The following is a 19,281-nucleotide window of genomic DNA, read 5'->3' as shown; positions in this document are numbered from 1 at the left end:
CACCGTCTCTTTGTGTACAAGTCCTCCTTCTGAAATAAACCAGGTGGTAACACAGGTTGTCTTTTCATGAGAAGCAAATGATTTGGAGTTAACGCTTCTATGTCATTTGTGTCGTTAGAAACTCTTGTAATGGGTCTATCATTTATAATAGACTCCACTTCAAAAACAAAGTGTGAAGACGCTCATCATCAAGAGTCTGTTGTCTCAGTAACTGGTTAAGGATTTTCCTGACAGAACGTATCTGCCTTTCCCAAATCCCGCCGAAATGAGATCCAGCTGGTGGATTGAATGTCCATGTAACACCTTTTTGCAAAAGTGACTCCGCGATTTTAGACTTATTCCAACCTTTGATTGCTATACACATTTCCTTTTCTGCACCTACTAGGTTCGTACCATTATCTGATCTCATGACAGACACTTGGCCTCTTCTAGCCACAAACCTTCTAAATGCGTTAATGCAAGAGTTCGTTTCAAGTGAGTGAGCAACCTCTATGTGAATTGCTCTTGTGGTAAGGCACGTAAACAAAACACCATACCTTTTCACATAACTTCTGTCCAAAATAGTCTATCCCTACATTTGTGAAAGGGGGAGTGTCAGTTTCAAGTCTGTCTTGTGGCAGGTTTGCCATTCTCTGTTCACCAGGTTTAGCTGACAACCTCTTACATGGTACACATTTTGACAATATTTTCCTGAGAGCTGCATCAGCTTTTGGAATCCAATATTTTTCTCTCTGTTTGGATAGCATTAAGTTTCTAAAACTATGACCTGTTTGTTTGTTTGTGAATATGTCTGAGAATCAAAGAGGACACATGGTGGTCCTGATGAAGTATTACAGGGTGTTTCACACTGGATGGTAAAGCAGATTTATCTAACCTTCCACCAACCCTTAGAATACCATTGTCCAACACAGGATCTAGTTTTACTAGTCCTTTTAACCTTTGATCCTTCTGTAAAGATAACATCTCGTCTTTGAAGCTTTGATTTTGACAAAACTTAAAAATCTCCACCTCTGCATTTTCTAGTTCTGCGACTGTTAAGTAACCATCATACTTGTTTGACCTTTGCACTTAAGCTTTTTTCTTTTGACAATCACGGGCTGACAAAGTCTTGCGCTCACGTGACAGTTTTTGAAGTAGCTGTTTAAATCTCAACATCCAGGCAATAGCCTTTTTTAATCTGTACCAATCTTAATAAAAACAAATGAGTTGACTGATTGGATCCGTTTGCACAATGTCAACATTAACACTCATAACCTTCAATTTTGCATCATTATGAATGTCCATTGAGATTATTGGTGACACTGGCCAATGTTTACAGTCCTTTCTCAGAAAGTCCGGTCCTTGAATCCAGGATTTGTTTGAGAGGAAATTGTTCGCTTTCATTCCCCTAGATGCGTAATCAGCAGTGTTCAACTCTGAGTTTACATACCTCCACTGTCTGATCTCTGAGTGATCTCTGATAAGTGACACCCGATTTGCAACAAAAGTCTTGAATCTGGCCCCGTCATTTGCAATGTACTGTGGTGCTCTCAGACCAGAATGTGGATTCCTTGAGTTGCATTTTCAGCTGATTTGTCATCATTTTGTCGATTTTTACGGCTACAGCAGCCGCTGTAAACTCTAATCTAGGAATGGTAGTTTGTTTCAAAGGTGACACTCGTGATTTGCCTATTACAAATGAGCAATGGACTTCACCTTTTTCATTCGTGACACGAAGGTATGTAACCACACCATACCCTCTCTCGCTCACGTCTGCGAAATGATGCAGTTGGGCAGATGTGACATTTCCCAATCCAACTGGTTTAAAACATCTGCCCACTTGTAGTTTTGCAAAGTCCGATAGCCACTGTTGTGACTCCTTAGCCATGTCCATTGATATGTCCTCGTCCCATGAGAATTTCTTTCCACACAGCTCCTGCAGTATCATTTTTGCTGGGAGAATAACTGGGGACAGAAACCCTAAGGGATTATAGATGGAACTCACAAACGACAGAATGCCTCGCCTGGTTTGTGTCATTGGTTTGTCATTTATCTTGATCTTGAAGGATTCGGTTTCAATGCACCAGCTTACTCCTAAGACTCGTTCTTCTGGAAAGTTGTCATGACAGAGGTCTAATGCTTTAACCTCTGAGGCTCTTTCTGTTTCAGGAATGGAGGCCAGAACAACTCTGCTGTTACTATTCCATTTCGTAAGACGGAAACCTCCACTTGCACATAGTCCTGTTAGCTCTTTAACGATAGGGCAGGCTTCACTTTCATTTGCCACAGACAAAAGGCAATCGTCTACGTAAAAGTTATTCTGCACTGCACTAATCGCCAGGGGTGACACCTTGTGAGTGGCATCCTCAGCTGTTCTCTTTAAGGCAAAGTTGGCACAACTTGGTGCAGATGTTGCACCGAACAAATGCACAGTCATTTTGAACTCCTGCATGGGTTCATCCAGGTTTCCTTCAGGCCACCAGAGGAAGCGTAACATATCTGTGTCCTCTGGTGGGACCTTCACTTGGTGGTACATCGCCTCTATGGCATTACATTAAGGCAATGTGGTCATGTCTGAAGCGGGTTAAAACGCTGACTAATGTGTTTGTCAAATCAGGACCCTGTAAAAGTTCCTCGTTCAACGATTTGCCCTGAAATGAGACTGCACAGTCAAAGACGACGCGAAGCTTTCTTTTCTGTGGGTGGTACACCCCGTGGTGAAGTGTGTACCATAATCTTCTATGAAATGGCGCTTACAGGTCTTTTTCCATTTCTAATGCATTTTTTTGCTTTTTCATGACAAAGAGCAGAGGAAAGCCATTGTGGTCGACATAGAAATAGGGACGGCAAACAGCAATAAAAAGGAACATGAGAAAGAATAGGGAAATACAGGGGTCAGACGAGATCTGGGGAATGCCTGAAGGGTGAAGGCATCAGCAGTGCCCGTGGTCAAAAGTGATAATGAATGTGCAGAACCTGGAAGGATGAAACCGCCTGCAGAGGTTGAGATAAGACAGACATCAGCAGCTGTGCAGATACTACATAATGAGTGAGGTAAGATTAAGATGAACAATTAAAACAACAAATTCCACAGGGGAAATAAACAATGGAAAACTATTTTTTTAGTTAACGAGTGATTCAGTTTATAATTAGCTAACAGTTATGCCAGGAATTTGGACCAACTGCAACATGAGGAAACAACTGCTGATCAGGGGTGGGTAGCCGTGGATAGCCCGGGGTAGCACAGGCCACCCTTGAAACATGATTGGCCTAGGCAGGTGCCATTTCACTCTGAGGGGCTGAGGCAATAGGCTATTGGAAGCAGTATAAGGAGTAAAGTAAAACAAAACAAAAACAAAACAAGACCACTTCGTGTGATATGACAAAATGTGTAGGCTTCTGTAAGAAGGCAGCATTTGCAACAACATTAACTATAAGCTTGGCCTACATCCTACAGTAAAGTTTCATCATTTTATAATAGTCTATCGATTATGCTATTTTTGAAATAGGCCTACATCAAAATGCAGTCGAAGCGATTTTATTTTCTCAAAAAATAGATAGTTTCACAATTGATGGGAAAATGAGGACCCTCCCACCTTCTTCAAGCAAAGTCCACACGTGCGTCAGATGTTGTATAAGGACATTTCGAAGGGGGTGAGGTTACATCACTCTACAACACTAGTTGTTCAATGGTTGTTGTTTTCTTTCTCTTTTTTTTAACGTGATATAACGCAAAGCTCTACACACCAAGACAGTCACCGAGAGTGTCGGTTTCGCCTCGCGTCCCGCCCACAGCGCAACCATGCCAGACGGAAAAGGTAAGACAGTAGACTACCCTACAGCAGCACAGTAGTCGGCGGCTCCAGTGGAGCTTTCTCAGAAACTTTGTTGCCATGCAGGTTTGAAGCAGTGGTTTCGCTCGGGATAATTTCTCTCCTTCATTTTGAAGGACAGGGTTGAAAAAAAATCCATCATGAGCATTTTTAATCCTTCATGAATCTCTCATAAGCGTTTAAAAAAAATGTATACATATAGGCTGCATATTATTTATGTTTATGTATGTAAAAATGTGAGATTGCAGGATAAATGGAGCTAAACTAAACCTGATCTGAACAGTCATGGTACATTTTGCAACAGAAATGTGTATAAACTCGTGCGTAAAAGTCTCAGAGGAGGACGACTTTCAGAGCGTCACCTGCTCATCATCAAAATCAAGGCTCAGATTACGCTAATACAAATGTAAAGTGGAGCTTCTTATGTGCATTTTATCAATTTTAACGGAATGTAAGAAACGGTGGGTGAACGGGACAAGTTTTACCAGTTTTACCGGGGGGGGCTGGGCTCATTTCCTTAGACATACTTTAGGAATAACTTTGCTATAGACAGACACAGGCTAATAGAGCTAATAGAGTTGGAGCCTATAGTACGTAGTCCATATCAATCCTGTTTATTTCAGAGATCATTGGCCCTTCCTCTCCTTTCTTAAGTGCACACATCCCTCTATGCCCTAACTCTAAATTTTCATTTCTGTTTCTGTATAATATCAAAAATCATGTATACTTCTAACTCGTTCATGTTTCACCTTTTCAAAAATCATGTGTAGCCTTTTTACTGTTGATAAGATATTGTATAGTTTATTTTTATTTGTATTATTGACCTTTAACCAGGACAGTCCCACTGAGATCTGCATGTATGCACATCTGTAGTTTTCTTCTTAAAACTATAAACAAGTCTGTTTTGTTATTTGAGTACAAATGAAAGAGTATGCATACGTACAATCGCTTGGTCTGCTAATCAAATCCTTTTCCACTTATTTTTACAATATGAAAATATAGCAGCTGCTTGCTCACTGCATTGCCCCCTTGTGGCGCACTAACAGGCGTAAATAAAATATCCTCATTATGAAATATCATTAAAATAAGTGAACCCTTGGATTCAGTAGCTGGTTGACCCTCCTTCCGCAGCAGTAACTTCATCCAGGCATTTCCTGGAGTTGCAGATCATGCACAACGATCAAGATGAATCTTGGACCATTCCTCTTTACAAAACTGTTGCAGTTCAGCTAGATTCCTGAGATGTCTGGTGTGAATTAGCGTGGCTAACGCCAGACTAAAATCACAAGTGATATTTAGTATCACAAGTGATATTTAGTCTGGGGACCACCAATTAATTTTCTCGTAGAAGAGGTGTAGTTTATGATTGTCCATAGCCGTCTATTGGTCGCTACAAATGTCTATCACATGCGTCTGCACATAGCCATAGCCATTTGTATTATCGTATCTGATGACGTATGATGTACCCGCTGTAAACTTAAAGCTTGATCAAAAAATGGCGTTGTGTCCGCTGTTGTCAAGTTGGATCCATAAATAAAAGTTTTGGTTTTTTTCCCGGAAACAAACTACAAGCTTCCGTATGTCCAATAGCGTGTCATCGTCTTGCCGCCCCTCCCCATTCTGTGATTGGTTCCCAAATCCATGCGAAAATTTCGGCCATGGTCCCCAGGCTGTGCAGTTCGAAATGATTCAAGCGCACACAGCAGCATGGCGTTTGCCAGGCTAGGTGTAAATAGCTTTTGTGAGGTCATACCACAGCATCTCAATTGGGTTTAGGTCAGAACTTTGACTGGGCCCTTCCAGAACGCATATTATATTCTCCTGAAACCATTCTGAAGTTGCTTGCTTTTGTGCTTTGGGCCATTGTCTTGTTGCAGCACCGGTCCTCTTTTGAGCTTCAACTGTTGGACAGATGGCCTCAGTTTTTTTTTCTGCAAAATATCTTGATAAGCTTGTGAGCTCATTTTTCCATTGATGACAGCAAGTTGTCCAGACCTTATGGCAATAAAGGAACCCATGAACCCCATTCTTGTTCAGTGTTTTGCGTATTGCAGATGTGTCTGCAATATGGTTCTTTTTTACTTCAGTGAGTATTCTGTGCTGTGGTCTTGGAGTCAGCCTTACAGAGCGGCCACTTCTTGGAAGCAACAGAGCTGGACTGTCAACATTAATAGACCATTTTTCTAACCGTGGATTTATAAACATCAAGATATTTTTACAGATGGTTCTGTTACCTTTTCCACAAGGCATGGTGCACATCAGACGCTTCTCAACAAGAGACAGCTCTTAACTAGTGTTTGTTTTTCAGTGCCCAGGCCAGCTTTAAGCCACACCTCAGTGATTGGACTTCAGGTTGGCTCACAACTGACTCTAACTGTCCGCATACATTTGTCTAATTAGCTCTTGGAGCATTCTTAGCCAGGAGGTTCACTTACTTATTCCACGCTGTCCTGTAAATGTTTACATGTTATGGCCAATAATAATATGACATCATGTAATTGTTTGGGTGGTATTAGTTTAAGCAGACACTGTTTAATCATTCTTGTGATTTAAATAAAGATCAGACCACATTTTATGACCAATTTATGCAGGAATGTGAGAAATTCCAATGAGTTCACATGCTTTTTCCTCCCACTGTATAGGGTAATCATTCCTTATTTGTATTTGTAATTGGAAATACATTACATTGGTGCTCTTGCATTGCCTGGATTGGCTGCACCAGTGATCAAGTCAGAGTCAGAGTTGGCATCAACTCCATTTCCAGAGTGGACCATTATGCAAGCAAATAGAAAGTGGAATAAACCAATCAAAGAAGGGCAAATGTGTGGTGTTGTTGTTGTTGATGGGTTATTAGTGGTTCTGCGTTATTATTTAAACATGGTTATGAATCACAACAGTCATCTACTGTCAAAGTGTTTTTGGTCATTTGAAAAACAGCTCTCGGTGCCCCTGTGGGGGCATCTGTAGATTTAATTGTTATTGAGGCTGCTCACAAACAACGTGTGACCACAAATAAACAAATCTGATTGCACGGATCCGTTTGAATTTGGCAGGAGTGGCAAACGAGGGCGTGTTGCCCCAACTGATATCCCTGTGTATCAAAAACACAAGGGGTATCATTCTGGACTTGCCAGGCTACCTCCACCAAATTAATCTGATTAGTTGAAAGCTGTAATTCTCCCACGAGAGACATACTGGTTACCCATTGAAGGTGTTAAAATGTGAAAGTCAAAGAACAAAAATGTGGAAAAAAACAGTCAGAGGCCGCCAGGTATGAGTTCCGATTACTTTCTTTTTTCTCGAGGAGAAGTTCTTGTTACATCAGCTCTGACATAAGTAAGGTTCAGATTTAAAATGTTCATCCAAAGAACAACTAGTCAAGAAGGAAGCAGAATATGAATAAATATAGAAAAGTAAAATGATATCAGATTAATAATATTAAAATGAACAGTTCAGTCATTATACAACAAATGTACAATTAAATGTGTCCTCTGCATTTGACCCATACCCTTGGATTCTGCTGGGGTAACCTGTAAGGGGGCAGCCTTGTGCAGCACCCAGGACCCCATCTTCATGTGGAGCCAGGCTAATGGTCAGAATCACCTGGCGGGATGATTAACCTATCGTGCATGTTTTGGGGTAATGGGAAACCGAAGCACCTGGAGGAAAGTGAAACAAGGAGAACATGTAAACTCCACACAGAAGGGCACTCACAGTCCGGGGATTGAAGGTGACAATAACGGCAAGTTTTCCCATACAGAAGGAATTTGCACAGCTGACCCCTCTGACCACCTTGTGTAGTCTCTTCCTGGCCCCCCTCCGTGCTGGTCCTGACCAGGAACCTGCATTCCCCAAAGGACCTCAGTCTCCTCAGAATGTGGAGGCGACTTTGGTCCTTCTTGTGCTTAGTGTTGTGAAAGTTTTGTTTTCTTTTTCAGTTCCAGACACCCCAGTGGAGATTCTTGTTGATCTTCTAAAAAAGGCAAACGACGTAGCCACAACAAATGGCTGTGTGCCCAAAGAGCTGACGAATCTCCTGGATCAGGCTCTGGACTTGGCCAGCGGCCTGGACGACTACCTGGAGAAGATGACCACACAGGAAAGTGAACCTCTGGCTGAGCTATACAAGTATGTTAGATCTTTTTAACATGAGGAGGTGAGAATGTTGGAATTAACACCTTTCAAATTCCAGGAAAACTGTATCACATGACTGGGACAAAGTATATGAGGAAGGGAAGACTCAGTTTAGACTTCCCAAGGAGTGCATCACTGGGCACGTGGAAGGTAAAACTATGTTCCTCCTCTTTTCCCTCCAGAACACAAAAAAATGGAATGAACGTAAAAGTAAACTAAATTTTGTGTCAAAAGTGTAAAAATGACTCAACTGTTGTACCTGTTTTCAAACCAAAGGACGATGTATAGGACTGGAGTGTAAAGAAATGTTTAATGTAAATTGTATTTCCTGTCGTCAGGTCAAACACTGAAAATGCTGGTGCACATGTGTCAGGCCCGGCGCATCTTGGAGATTGGGATGTTCACAGGTTACGGTGCCTTGGCTATGGCAGAAGCACTCCCGGAGAATGGCTGTTTATTTGCTTGTGAATTGGAGGCGTATCTAAAGGAATTTGCACAGCCCATTTTTGAAAAGTCCCCGCACGGAAAGAAGATAAAGATCAAAATTGGATCTGCCTTAGACACCCTTAAGGTGAGAGTCTAATTTCAGACTAATGAGCTTCTTCTCCTTTTCTTTCCTGTGCCTGCTTTTTTCACCCTACTGTCTTTAGCGAATTTAAGGAAATGTAATATTTATATTCATTGTGCATGCATTCATAAAGTACAGAAGACCTATTCTTTGCATCCACATAAATGAATGTGGATTGTTATTGAGTGACTATGTTCAAACAGAGTAAGTAGATAATGTGTATTCACCTTATTCCTGCGGTGGCTCATGTAGAAACGATAATGGGCACAATTTCCGGTGCGATGCCGGAAGTCGCTTTGAGACATTGATTTCCATTGGTTTCTAGGGTGAGTTTTCGTTTCACATAGCAGTTTAATTCAACATTTTAAGATGATTTTCTAAACGATCAGCCTCTGTAACATTTGAAAAGATGTCCTTGAGGATTATACTCAGGATTATGATTCGCCGTTCGTGGTTGAATTAAAAACTCTGGAACATGCAGTGTTGGGTCTCTCAAACATGACATTTTAAATTTCTTAGTAATGGAGAGAGCATTCCAACTATTTTTTCTAACATTTGACCTTATTAAACGTGAGTGAAGTCAACACGCTCATGGGTCAGAAAACTCTTCAATGGAGCGATTTTCCATCATAAGTTTATTGTGAGCAGCTAATCGTGGCTCGTAGTTTTGTTTCAGCTGTGACAGCTCGTGTTCCCACATAGTTTACGTCTATGAAGCTCATAAACAGTGGATTTGAGCGAACAGTCTAAATGTAAAAAACAGCGGTCCGTCCATACCGGAAATCCCACCCACACTTCACGCAAAGGCTCATGGGGCGTAGGGATAAAGTAGATGTTCATGCTCAAATCCATTGGTTTAGGATTATTAATTACCTTAATTGCACTTGTCTTTTAAATACAAGATACGTTTAAATAATCCAAATTCATAGCTGTATCTGGTCTCTGCGAGTTTGTCTAAAACTACAATCCTAAATCCATTTTAGGAGTTGGCTGATGCAGGGGAACAGTTTGATATGGTCTTCATTGATGCAGATAAATCTAATTACATCAACTACTACAAATTCATCCTGGACAATAATCTGCTGAGATTACGAGGTGTCATATGTGTGGACAACTCCCTCTTCAAAGCCAAAGTTTATCTAAAAAACACCACAGATCTGAACGGACTGGCGCTGCGGGATTTCAATGATTATGTCACCCAAGATCCACGTGTGGAACAGGTATGTGCAAATGTCTGTGTGCTACAATATGCAAAACCTTGGGATTTACACGTTTTCATTCTTTAGGTAATCTTACCTTTACGAGATGGGATTACAGTAATCCGCCGAGTCTCTGCTGCTGCTGAATACTCTAGGACTAAGGTAAATGCTGATGTTGATCATGACCCGAAACCATTTCATACTGACGTATGTCGACCATTTCAAAGCATTATTCCCTTCTAAAAATGATCATTTATGTTTTAACTGTATTTTACTTGCCTTATACAGTATGTTTTACAATATATATCAGTAACAGAACAAAATGCCAATAAGTTTAATATTAGTAACACATTCAAATATAAAAAAAATAATATTTTGCTTTACTTAATCCAAATGTGCGCCTTCATCACAGTGTCTTTCTGTTACAAGTCACTATACTACTACAGATTTGCAGAAGCCATGGACCTAAATGCTGCGAGTCTCCTGAAATACTCATGAAGATTAAAGGGCTGAGAATAATGATGCTTTGTTCTTCTGTGCTAGGCTAGCATCACAGATGATGAGGTGTTTCGTGGAGTGATGGGACGTCCTATCTTGGAGCGTATGCGTCTGGATGGGAGGGTGGCCTACGTAACTGGAGCTGGACAGGGCATTGGCCGAGCCTTTGCCCATGCTTTGGGGGAGGCAGGGGCCAATGTGGCCATAGTCGACATGGATGCAACCAAAGCAGACACCGTGGTCAAAGAACTGAATGTTAAAGGTTGTTTTTGTTAGTTGTTCACTCAAATATTAAGAAATGCATTTTATCCTATTTTCTATTTCGCTTTGAGGTTGTAATTTATAATACTTTGTTTGAATTATTATTTATGTATTTGAAAGTTTCATTGTTTTAGTCTCCTTCTATACTTTTGTCCCCATGTCACAAAAGGGTAATTCAAATACCAAGTTTTGTTTTAGCCATTAAAAAGTTGCATAATGCCCCTTTAAATATTAATAATGGAGAAAAAACTAAATTCAAATTTAACATTCACAAAATGGTTTAAGATGGCCTCTGTATTTGCGCATGTTGACCAGCAGATGGCAGCATAGTGAAAGCTAAAAATACCCGACTGGTTCTTTGCATTACTTTAGGGACAGTCCTGCAGACTTTAACTTTCTGGTTCATTTCATTCAGAAATACAAAGAACCTGAACTCTTTTATTTATATTCCAACAGGGATCAACGCCATGGCCATCACCGCGGACATCAGTAAATCTGAAGATGTCCAGAGGATGATAGACAGTGTTGTGTCCAAATGGGGAGCCTTGCACATCGCCTGTAACAACGCAGGCATCAACATGAACTCCGCCAGCGAGGACACCACTTTAGAGGAGTGGGACAGGACCTTCAGCGTTAACCTCAGAGGGACCTTCATGTGTTGTCAGGTGTGTCACTCAAGTGTGTCCCAAACGTAAAGGGGAGAATCAGGTTTAATGAAATGCAAATTTGTGATATTATTGCACTTTACCATACAATACAATAGACTGTTTGTCCCAGATAGATGTACAAAATAATAATAATAATAATAAAATAAAGATTGAAAATTCATGTATTTTTTGTGATAAAAATTGTGATGTAACTAAGTCGTTTTTTGTACGTGTTTTAAAGTTTTTTTGTTTATGCATCTAAGAAACATCTGGAAATATGCAGGGACATTCTATTGTAGAAGAAATGCATGTTTTGTATTTGTGTAATACTTTATTTATATACAAAAAATAGGAAAAATTCAAAGGAATGGCTGTATTAATTACAACAGTGAAAATGTATTTAAGAGAAAGATCTAAAAGCTGTAATAGATCACAATACTGAATTTATTTGTGAGTTACTATGCCTAGCCACAGCCAGGTGAGTAACTCAGTGTCTCCTCTCCCTCAGGCGGCCGGTCGGGTGATGCTGAAGCAGGGATACGGCAAGATCATCAACACTGCCTCCATGGCCAGTCTGATCGGTGAGTGATGGTTCTTCTGCTCACCTCTTTAGGGTTCATAATGTCTCCTATCAAACCTGTGCTATTTCAGGAACAGTGGTTTTGATGCACATAATAATGGAGCCATGTACAAAAAGTGTGTGTGTGTGTGTTTTTTTTTTTTTTTTTCATATTATTTGATTAAACTGTTGTAAATTCCTGCTTGTCGATAGAAAAGAACCAGATGAGAAAATTCAATTCAATTCAAATAACTTTAATTATCCCCGAGGGTCAATTTTTAAGGGCAAAAGTAAGACATATATATTTCTATAATATCTATTTAGATTATAAACTAACAAGAAACAAAAAATCTTATTCAACAAGACCTATTCTTGCCTTGCCTATTCTTTTTTCTGTATTTGTAGTATATAGTATTGTTATTTATTTAATTTTTATTTTAATATCTTAATATCTTATTTTGCCTAAAAAATACAACAAATAGCAACACCTCTTGCTGTTTTCAAGGGTTAGTGATTTTTTTAAGCACTAAAGATATGACTGTGGCCCATATCTAAAATATTTTGTTGCAGCTTTATCAACTAACTTGACACCACGGGACTGGATTTAACCATACTCTTACTTAATCTAACAATGTTTTGTTTTTCATGTCTATTCTAGAATGTTGTCAGAAAGTCTATTCCAGTGAGTGTATCTGCAGCACTGTTGTATTCCCAAAAAATGTATGTGGCTGTCGTAAACAAATAACCCAATGAGGAGTAACATATACCTAAAATATCATTCTGGCCTCCTTTTGGTGCGAGCGTTGCGTTTTGCAGCAGGAAAACACAAGATTCCCTTTCAAATGGATTAGGCGGCTTTTCGTTTCCATCACTGTAGTCCCTATGAAGCACAAGACAATAAGGCAAGAGCAACAAAGTGTTGTTATTGCATCTGAGTGCTGCACTTTTGCATCATAATAAACATCTCTATGGAGCCGTTTTGAGGATGCGAGCAGTGTTCCTGTGCACCGTGCCCAAGGCCTTGTTTGAACGGCGGAAGACACTTTTGGCGTTTACCCCCCCCACCCCATATTTCCCATCGCAAAGCAGGTTCCTCCTCCAGAGAACGGCATCACTTCATCAGCAGTATAGTAGTCAAACGGCCAGTAATGTGCCATATGGGCCCCTGTCCAGACTGCGGGGGCAATCTGTAAACCAGGAGCATGCTGGTAAATAGAGACCGCATAAAAGAAAATGATCAATTACGCACATTACACGGAGTCCTTCAGGAATATACTTTATTGGTCGGGACATCTGTTATAATATTGTCATAATGTGTAATCAGATGGGAGCTGTTCTGGCCAAGTGGAAGCCCCCAAAACGCAGCTGTAAAAGTCCATTTAAAATGCACAATGACAGCTTTTTGTCCATCTGCTAGAGTGGATATAGGTCCATAGAAGACACACTCAGTACAAGTGGATGACTGTTCTGTTTGAAAAGTTAGAAATGGGAATAGCTTTTGGGAAAGTAGACATATTTTAAATTCTTGGTTGCATGATGTTTGAAGTCCCATAGTTTCTCACATGTATGTCTGTGTAAGCACCGCTGCCCAGGCTTATTCCAAAGGAGCAAGACATTTTTGTGTAGTCATCTGGACTAGGTTATTTACACAATTCACAACAGCCTCCTCTAACCCAAACCACAAAAAAACACAATTTGCCTTTTAATGCACTATATGCTTCCACCTAAAACCTCTTCTGGATTCTCATGTGAATGCGTTTTGCAAACTGACTGCAGTATACTTTGTGGAAACTGGGCATACAAAAAGACAAAGTTAACTTTTTGGTGAATTTTTCAAACCAATATTTGCGGATTGTGTCCTTTTTTTTTTTTTTTTTCACTGCCAAATCAATGACTACTCATCTTCCCCGGCCTGTACATCACACAGGCATTGAAACATTCTCTCAGAAGCATCCTGGGAAAAGGATATATCATTTGAATTCCTTATCTGTACTGAGGCCTTCTCAGTGTAAAAAGGCGTGTCTGATAAAGTGCATGTTTCCTCCCACTTGAAACGACCAATAAGTAGCAGGGTGAACGTTAAAGGGAGCTTTTGAGAATGCTTCTTTCCCCGTTTCTCTGGGGATTACAGCTCTTTTAGACGGCAAAAAAAACATCAATGCCGGTTTATTTAAAGGATGAAGGAGTTTTCTGAATGGTATTTTGGGGCCGTATCATCAGGTCTTGAGCGAGGATTAGCGCTGTTAGCCGTTTGGAGCTGTGTTTCCTGTCCTGATAAGTGGGATTTCACCTTCAATCTGCATGTAAGCCCCAGGCTGCGCTCCTCCTCACTCGCTCCTCTGAGGTCCTAGCCTCTTCTTATCCAGCCCAGTCCGGCCTTATACCTGCTTGCACTATCTGCTCACACAGCCAGACGATCATCACAGTTACGCATTGAACTGAAGTGCTTCTCAGACTGCAGGTTGGGGGTGTCTTTTTCATCGACTTCGTCTAATGACCGTTGAGTTCGTGTGACATAACATTGGTCCATCGATGTAGTTTATACTTCTGTTTAGCTAAGTCTAATTTCATTCAGGTTTAGTCCTTCTTTCGGTTTGACCTGATTTTACACTCTTTCTACAGACTTACTATGTTGTTGAGTCTTTTTCAGTTTGTGAAAGCCCCTCTTTTTAAACATGACTTTAAAGCGGGGTAGGCAAGTTTTCTTAGCGCAGAGACAATTTTCTTAATTGTAAGAAGACCTAGGGCCAAAGCTGCTAATTTTAGCCCAAAGTAAAAATGACCATCTTAAATGAGATGAATGAAATCGTTTGAATAAAAGTTCTTTATATTGAATTTGAGTCGGTTTGAACTAATCCAAGATAATAGACAAATGGTAACACCATTGCAAAAGGCATAAAACCCACTTGAAGTCAAACAAATGAACTTAACATTTTTAAAAAGGATTCATTTTACACTTAAAATAAATCAGAATTAAGACAATAATAACTTGTTCCATTGGCGATAAGAGATCTTATTTTATCTAAATTCAAACTTTATTTCAAGTAGATTTATGTCATTTATTCCTTAAAATTATTATTATTTTTCCAGCTTGCTTCCTACAAATGCCAGTATACACAATATATGACCTAATTGGTGGTATTGACCATTTTTCTCCCATTTTTCTCCCATTTTTTTCCCATTTTTCTCCCATTTTTCTCCCATTTTTCTCCCATTTTTCTCCCATTTTTCTCCCTTTAAACTCTAAAAATATTAAAGCACACTGATTTGTATAATATTGTTTCTCAAAATCATCTTGAGAATCAGAGGTTCTGTGCTGGAGGGCCATATATGGCCCCCGGGCCAAACGTTGTCTGTGCTTCAAAGAGAGTTCCATGTCTTGACAATAAGCGAGCAAACATGTCACACTCAACTGATGAAATTGTATTTATTTTGTGGTCATTTTTGGGAGTGTGACAATACATCGATTTTCCGATATATTGCGATACTTTGTGGGACGATACTTTTTATTCTAATATCGATACTTTTGATCACGTGGATATTAATGAGTGACATTATGCATATTAATGAGGCAGCAGTGCTCCACTGTTTTCACAGTCAGTAGAGGCCAACAATGATCAAGAATTGAGTCAGAACAGTGGAGGGCGGCACTACAATTTTAAGCACTTGGACCAAACACTGTCACATAGATATTACTTTAACAATAGTTTTTCTGATTATAAATAAGATTAATTTGGGGTTGATTTATTCCTTTTGAAATAGGACTTTGGTTCCTTGTTTATTTGAATGTAAATGAAGTGTTGACAGAACTGTAGACCCAGTGAGTAAGTCAGGGATCATTACACACAGAAAAGGGGTACAAAGCACATGAAAAAAAATGTAAATGATGAATAATATGTAGTATGTTTCAAATAAAGATTGGAAGTAGCATGTTGCTTTTGTTTAAATTGTGATGCATCATAGGTTATTTCCACGCAATATATCGATTATCGCAGTGTTGTGAGATTATCGTTATCGCAAGCCATGTATCGCGTATCATATTGAATCGTGAGGTACCCAGAGGTTCCCACCCCTAGTCATTTTGCAAAACCAACTTTATCAATGCTGTCTGCCAAACTACCTGTATTGTGCTGCAGAAAAGTACAGAAGTAGATTTTTGCAATATAGCAATTTCATACCATTGTTAAAAGTCCAACTTGAATGGATGAGCTAGATTTATCTTCCGGGCCAAGTCTCTCCCCTGGACCGGCCCATGCCTGTTTTGAAGCTGGCCTGTATTCATCATCCTCGGCCTCACACTGAAGCCATTTGGCAGTCAGATCGGCAGGTGATGAGGTTAACTACTAAAGTTGTATGTAACTTGGAGCCCTCCTTATGATGATTAATCAACCAGCGGAAAACGAGCCCCTGTCCTGGCATCCCATGCAGTGTGCAGCATCTGTGATGGTCAAGGCAAACAAATGGGTCCCGCCTTTGTTGCTGAGGACAGAGCATAACTGGACATTATGAGCTATTAATTTTACATGGCTCCAGTCCCCCCGCAGCTAATGGAAGAGCTTTTATGTGTCCACAAGAGCACGGCTGGGAAAAAGAAAAAAAAGAAAAGAAAAAGAAAATGCTTATGTAAATGCATTCAAAGTGAAACAATGCTTTATAGTGGGTTGTGTTTTGCGAGTTGTAAACATGTTTTGTCTGCCTTTTTTGTTCTTCTCAGTGCCTCATCCACAGAAGCAGCTGTCGTACAATACGTCCAAGGCAGGGGTGGTCAAACTCACCCAGACGCTGGGCACGGAGTGGGTTAATCGGGGAGTCCACGTCAACTGCATCTCGCCGTAAGTTTAGTCCTTTTGGTTTGTTTGATTTTGTCATCTGGTTTGCGAAAAGAACTAGTAACCCCTTGTGGCTAGATTATATTGAATAAACAGATGAATAAAACTAAAACTGTGTATCGTCGGCCTGTGTGTCTCACGTAAATACTGCCAGTCCCAAGCCTGTTCATGCATCAAGAGTATTTGGCTTCAAACCATTGTTGTGCTTTTAAAATATCAGCTAGTTTAAAACTTCTCTATTGCCTAACCCTACAATTGAGCCGCAAAAAAGAAGCAGTGATTAGTGTGCTTTCATAAGTCGAGCCCCATTCGAGAACAACGTGCTAATTTAAGCCCTCAAACAATGCATCCGCGCTTAATTAGATGACGTCTTGAGGGATGAATCAAGCAAACACCCGCGCTTATTGTTCTATTCAATTAGGGAATCAAAATGAGCAACCTCACTCCAAGTGCCACAAAAGGGCCTTGTTTGTAGCCATTTGTCAGTGCAGCAGAAGAGAGAAAAGGCGAAGACGAGCGGCGCAACATTAAGCCGAGCATCCCTTAGCCCCAAATCTGTCCGTACAACGCCCCCCTGCGCTCGCCTTTATTTATCTGCAGCTTATTTGCTCGTTTTAATTTGCAAATTCTCGTTCCCGTTGTTAACTGGGCGTCTCAACGGGCCGCTGATTTTCCTTTTGAAGTGACAGTCGGTAAATATGCATAAAAAAGGGGGACACAATTAGCGCTCGCGAGGTTGACTGGAGCCCCGTTCCATTGGCAACTTTAGCTGCGGCGGCGATAAGCGGCATTATCTGGAAAATTGGCTGAGGGAAAACACTAGCTCTGATTGCCAGGAAAGGTTCCAGATAACGGGGCAGCTGAAGAGAAATATAATTGAGGTGGAATACGTTAACCAAGGTGTCACATGCTCCTTTGGAAGTGCTAATGTACCCAAATGTTGGAATTCTAATATCAAAGGTAGTGGATATAAGCGGAACAATGTACAGTGTGAGAGCCTGCTGCCTGAGTAACCCACGTGAGGCAAAGCCCGGTGTGTTGACAAATGCGTTTAAATGTAAGTGCTCTGATGTCGCTTCACTCTTTAACACACCACTCAGTCAGGGTTTTTTGTGTTGTGTCTGTATCAAAGCACTTTACACACTTTAGCCTAGTAGTGGTAGTAATGGAGACGAGGCACGTCAAAGTAGTAATGTAGATGTTGCCATATTTTGCCAAACAATCAGAAGTGTAAGGCCTCCTCAAATTCATCGTCTCCCACATTCAGTCAATTGTAGGACCCTACCCCAGTAGGGTTGGGTACCAGAAAAACTATTTCGATACCAGTACTTTAACAATGCTTGGTTTTCGATACCAATACCCGAACGATACTTTTTCGATACCTATACTCAAATATTTGTCGTAAAGACCATAAAAGAGATGAACAATGCTTGCATTTGTATCATTTGTTTGAGGTGAAACAACCAAGAAACTTCCTTCAATGACAAAAGTGCAGAAAAAACATAGTTTTTCCATATTTTTCCCTAGATTTCCACACATTTTTCCATTTTTATACAATTTTTTTAAAGCGTTTTTTCCCCCAATTTTCCTCATTTTTCCTTCCAAATCTTTTTAAATGTTTCCCCAATTTTTAACAAATTCACCCGAGTTTTTTCAGTTTTTCACAAAAATTCAACCTGTCTTTCAGGTTGTTTTTTTTGATAAACAACAGCACTTGTATAACTTGGATATAAAAATGTTAGATTTCTTTTCGGTACCTGCTTTCGATACTTTTATTTGCATGATTTGTATTTATCTATTTAAGTAAAATGTGCCCATAAAAAAGTGATTTTATTAATGTATTTTAACGACGCCTGGGAGACATTTTTGAAAGAAGATATGTTCAAGAGCACAAACTATACTAATATTCATATAAAATTGGGCTAAAATTTGTTTAAACATTTCAAGTTACAGAAAATATAATTCATTATGTTCACCTCCCACACACTGAGACGTGTCAACTGCACAGTAAATACCCCAGATGCCGCCGTGCCCTTTTTATCTTGGAATAATTGGGTTTATTTTTGTCACCGAAAGCTGTCATTCCGCCTCTGTATTGTGATGCCCTGTGATTCCATTGTGTGTGTTTTTCCCCCTTCTTCTCTCAGAACATGTCTGTCATTTTCTTTCAGGGGCATCGTGGACACCCCTCTCATCCACTCGGAGAGCCTGGAGCCCCTGGTGCAGCGCTGGCTGTCAGATATCCCTGCTGGTAGACTGGCTCAAGTGACAGACCTGCAAGCGGCGGTGGTCTACTTGGCATGTGACGCCTCTGACTACATGACAGGGCATAACTTAGTCATAGAGGGTGGGCAAAGTCTGTGGTAGAGTCCCCACTTGAAGAGATGAAAACTTTTATATTGTGATAGGCACGGTTTGGAAAGCCTCGGGTGAAAAAAAATAAAATCTATATTAAAAGTTACATTTACTGTTTTTTCTTTTCAAATATTGCAAATTAATCTTGTTTGATTTTCTTACTATCAATAGCATATGAGCCCATGAAGTTCAAGTTAAAGGAACAGGCTACGGTTTTTACATAGTGAGATGTGTTCTTTGATGCGCAATAATATCTTTACTGTGCGGACGTCGAAGTGCTCCTAAGGTGTTATTACGCCTTATAATATAGTGCCCCTATTTATCCACTTCGAAATGGTAAAAAACGGTAATGGAAAAACAGTGGCCTGTTCCTTTAAGGTCACTTTAAGTTTCATATTTGTTGAATATTGTTTAAATAT

At 40.1% G+C, this 19,281-nt stretch overlaps 1 protein-coding gene across 1 annotated transcript; it reads left to right on the top strand.

The window, feature by feature from the left end:
• The first annotated feature begins 3,675 nt into the window (after positions 1-3,675).
• LOC306979839 (uncharacterized protein) lies at positions 3,676-18,973 on the top strand. Its single transcript, XM_079578972.1, has 11 exons — positions 3,676-3,797; positions 7,751-7,940; positions 8,005-8,096; positions 8,285-8,517; positions 9,498-9,734; positions 9,801-9,875; positions 10,257-10,473; positions 10,929-11,137; positions 11,628-11,700; positions 16,393-16,510; positions 18,679-18,973. The coding sequence occupies exons 1-11, from the start codon at positions 3,782-3,784 to the stop codon at positions 18,872-18,874; spliced, it is 1,656 nt and encodes a 551-aa protein (XP_079435098.1). The 5' UTR covers positions 3,676-3,781; the 3' UTR covers positions 18,875-18,973.
• Positions 18,974-19,281: the final 308 nt, after the last annotated feature.

This window comes from Gobius niger, assembly GCF_951799975.1.
Source record: "Gobius niger genome assembly, chromosome: 20".
NCBI classification, from domain to species: domain Eukaryota; kingdom Metazoa; phylum Chordata; class Actinopteri; order Gobiiformes; family Gobiidae; genus Gobius; species Gobius niger.
Note: the sequence above shows the minus strand (reverse complement) of the source record. Positions and strands in the feature narration are given on the sequence as shown.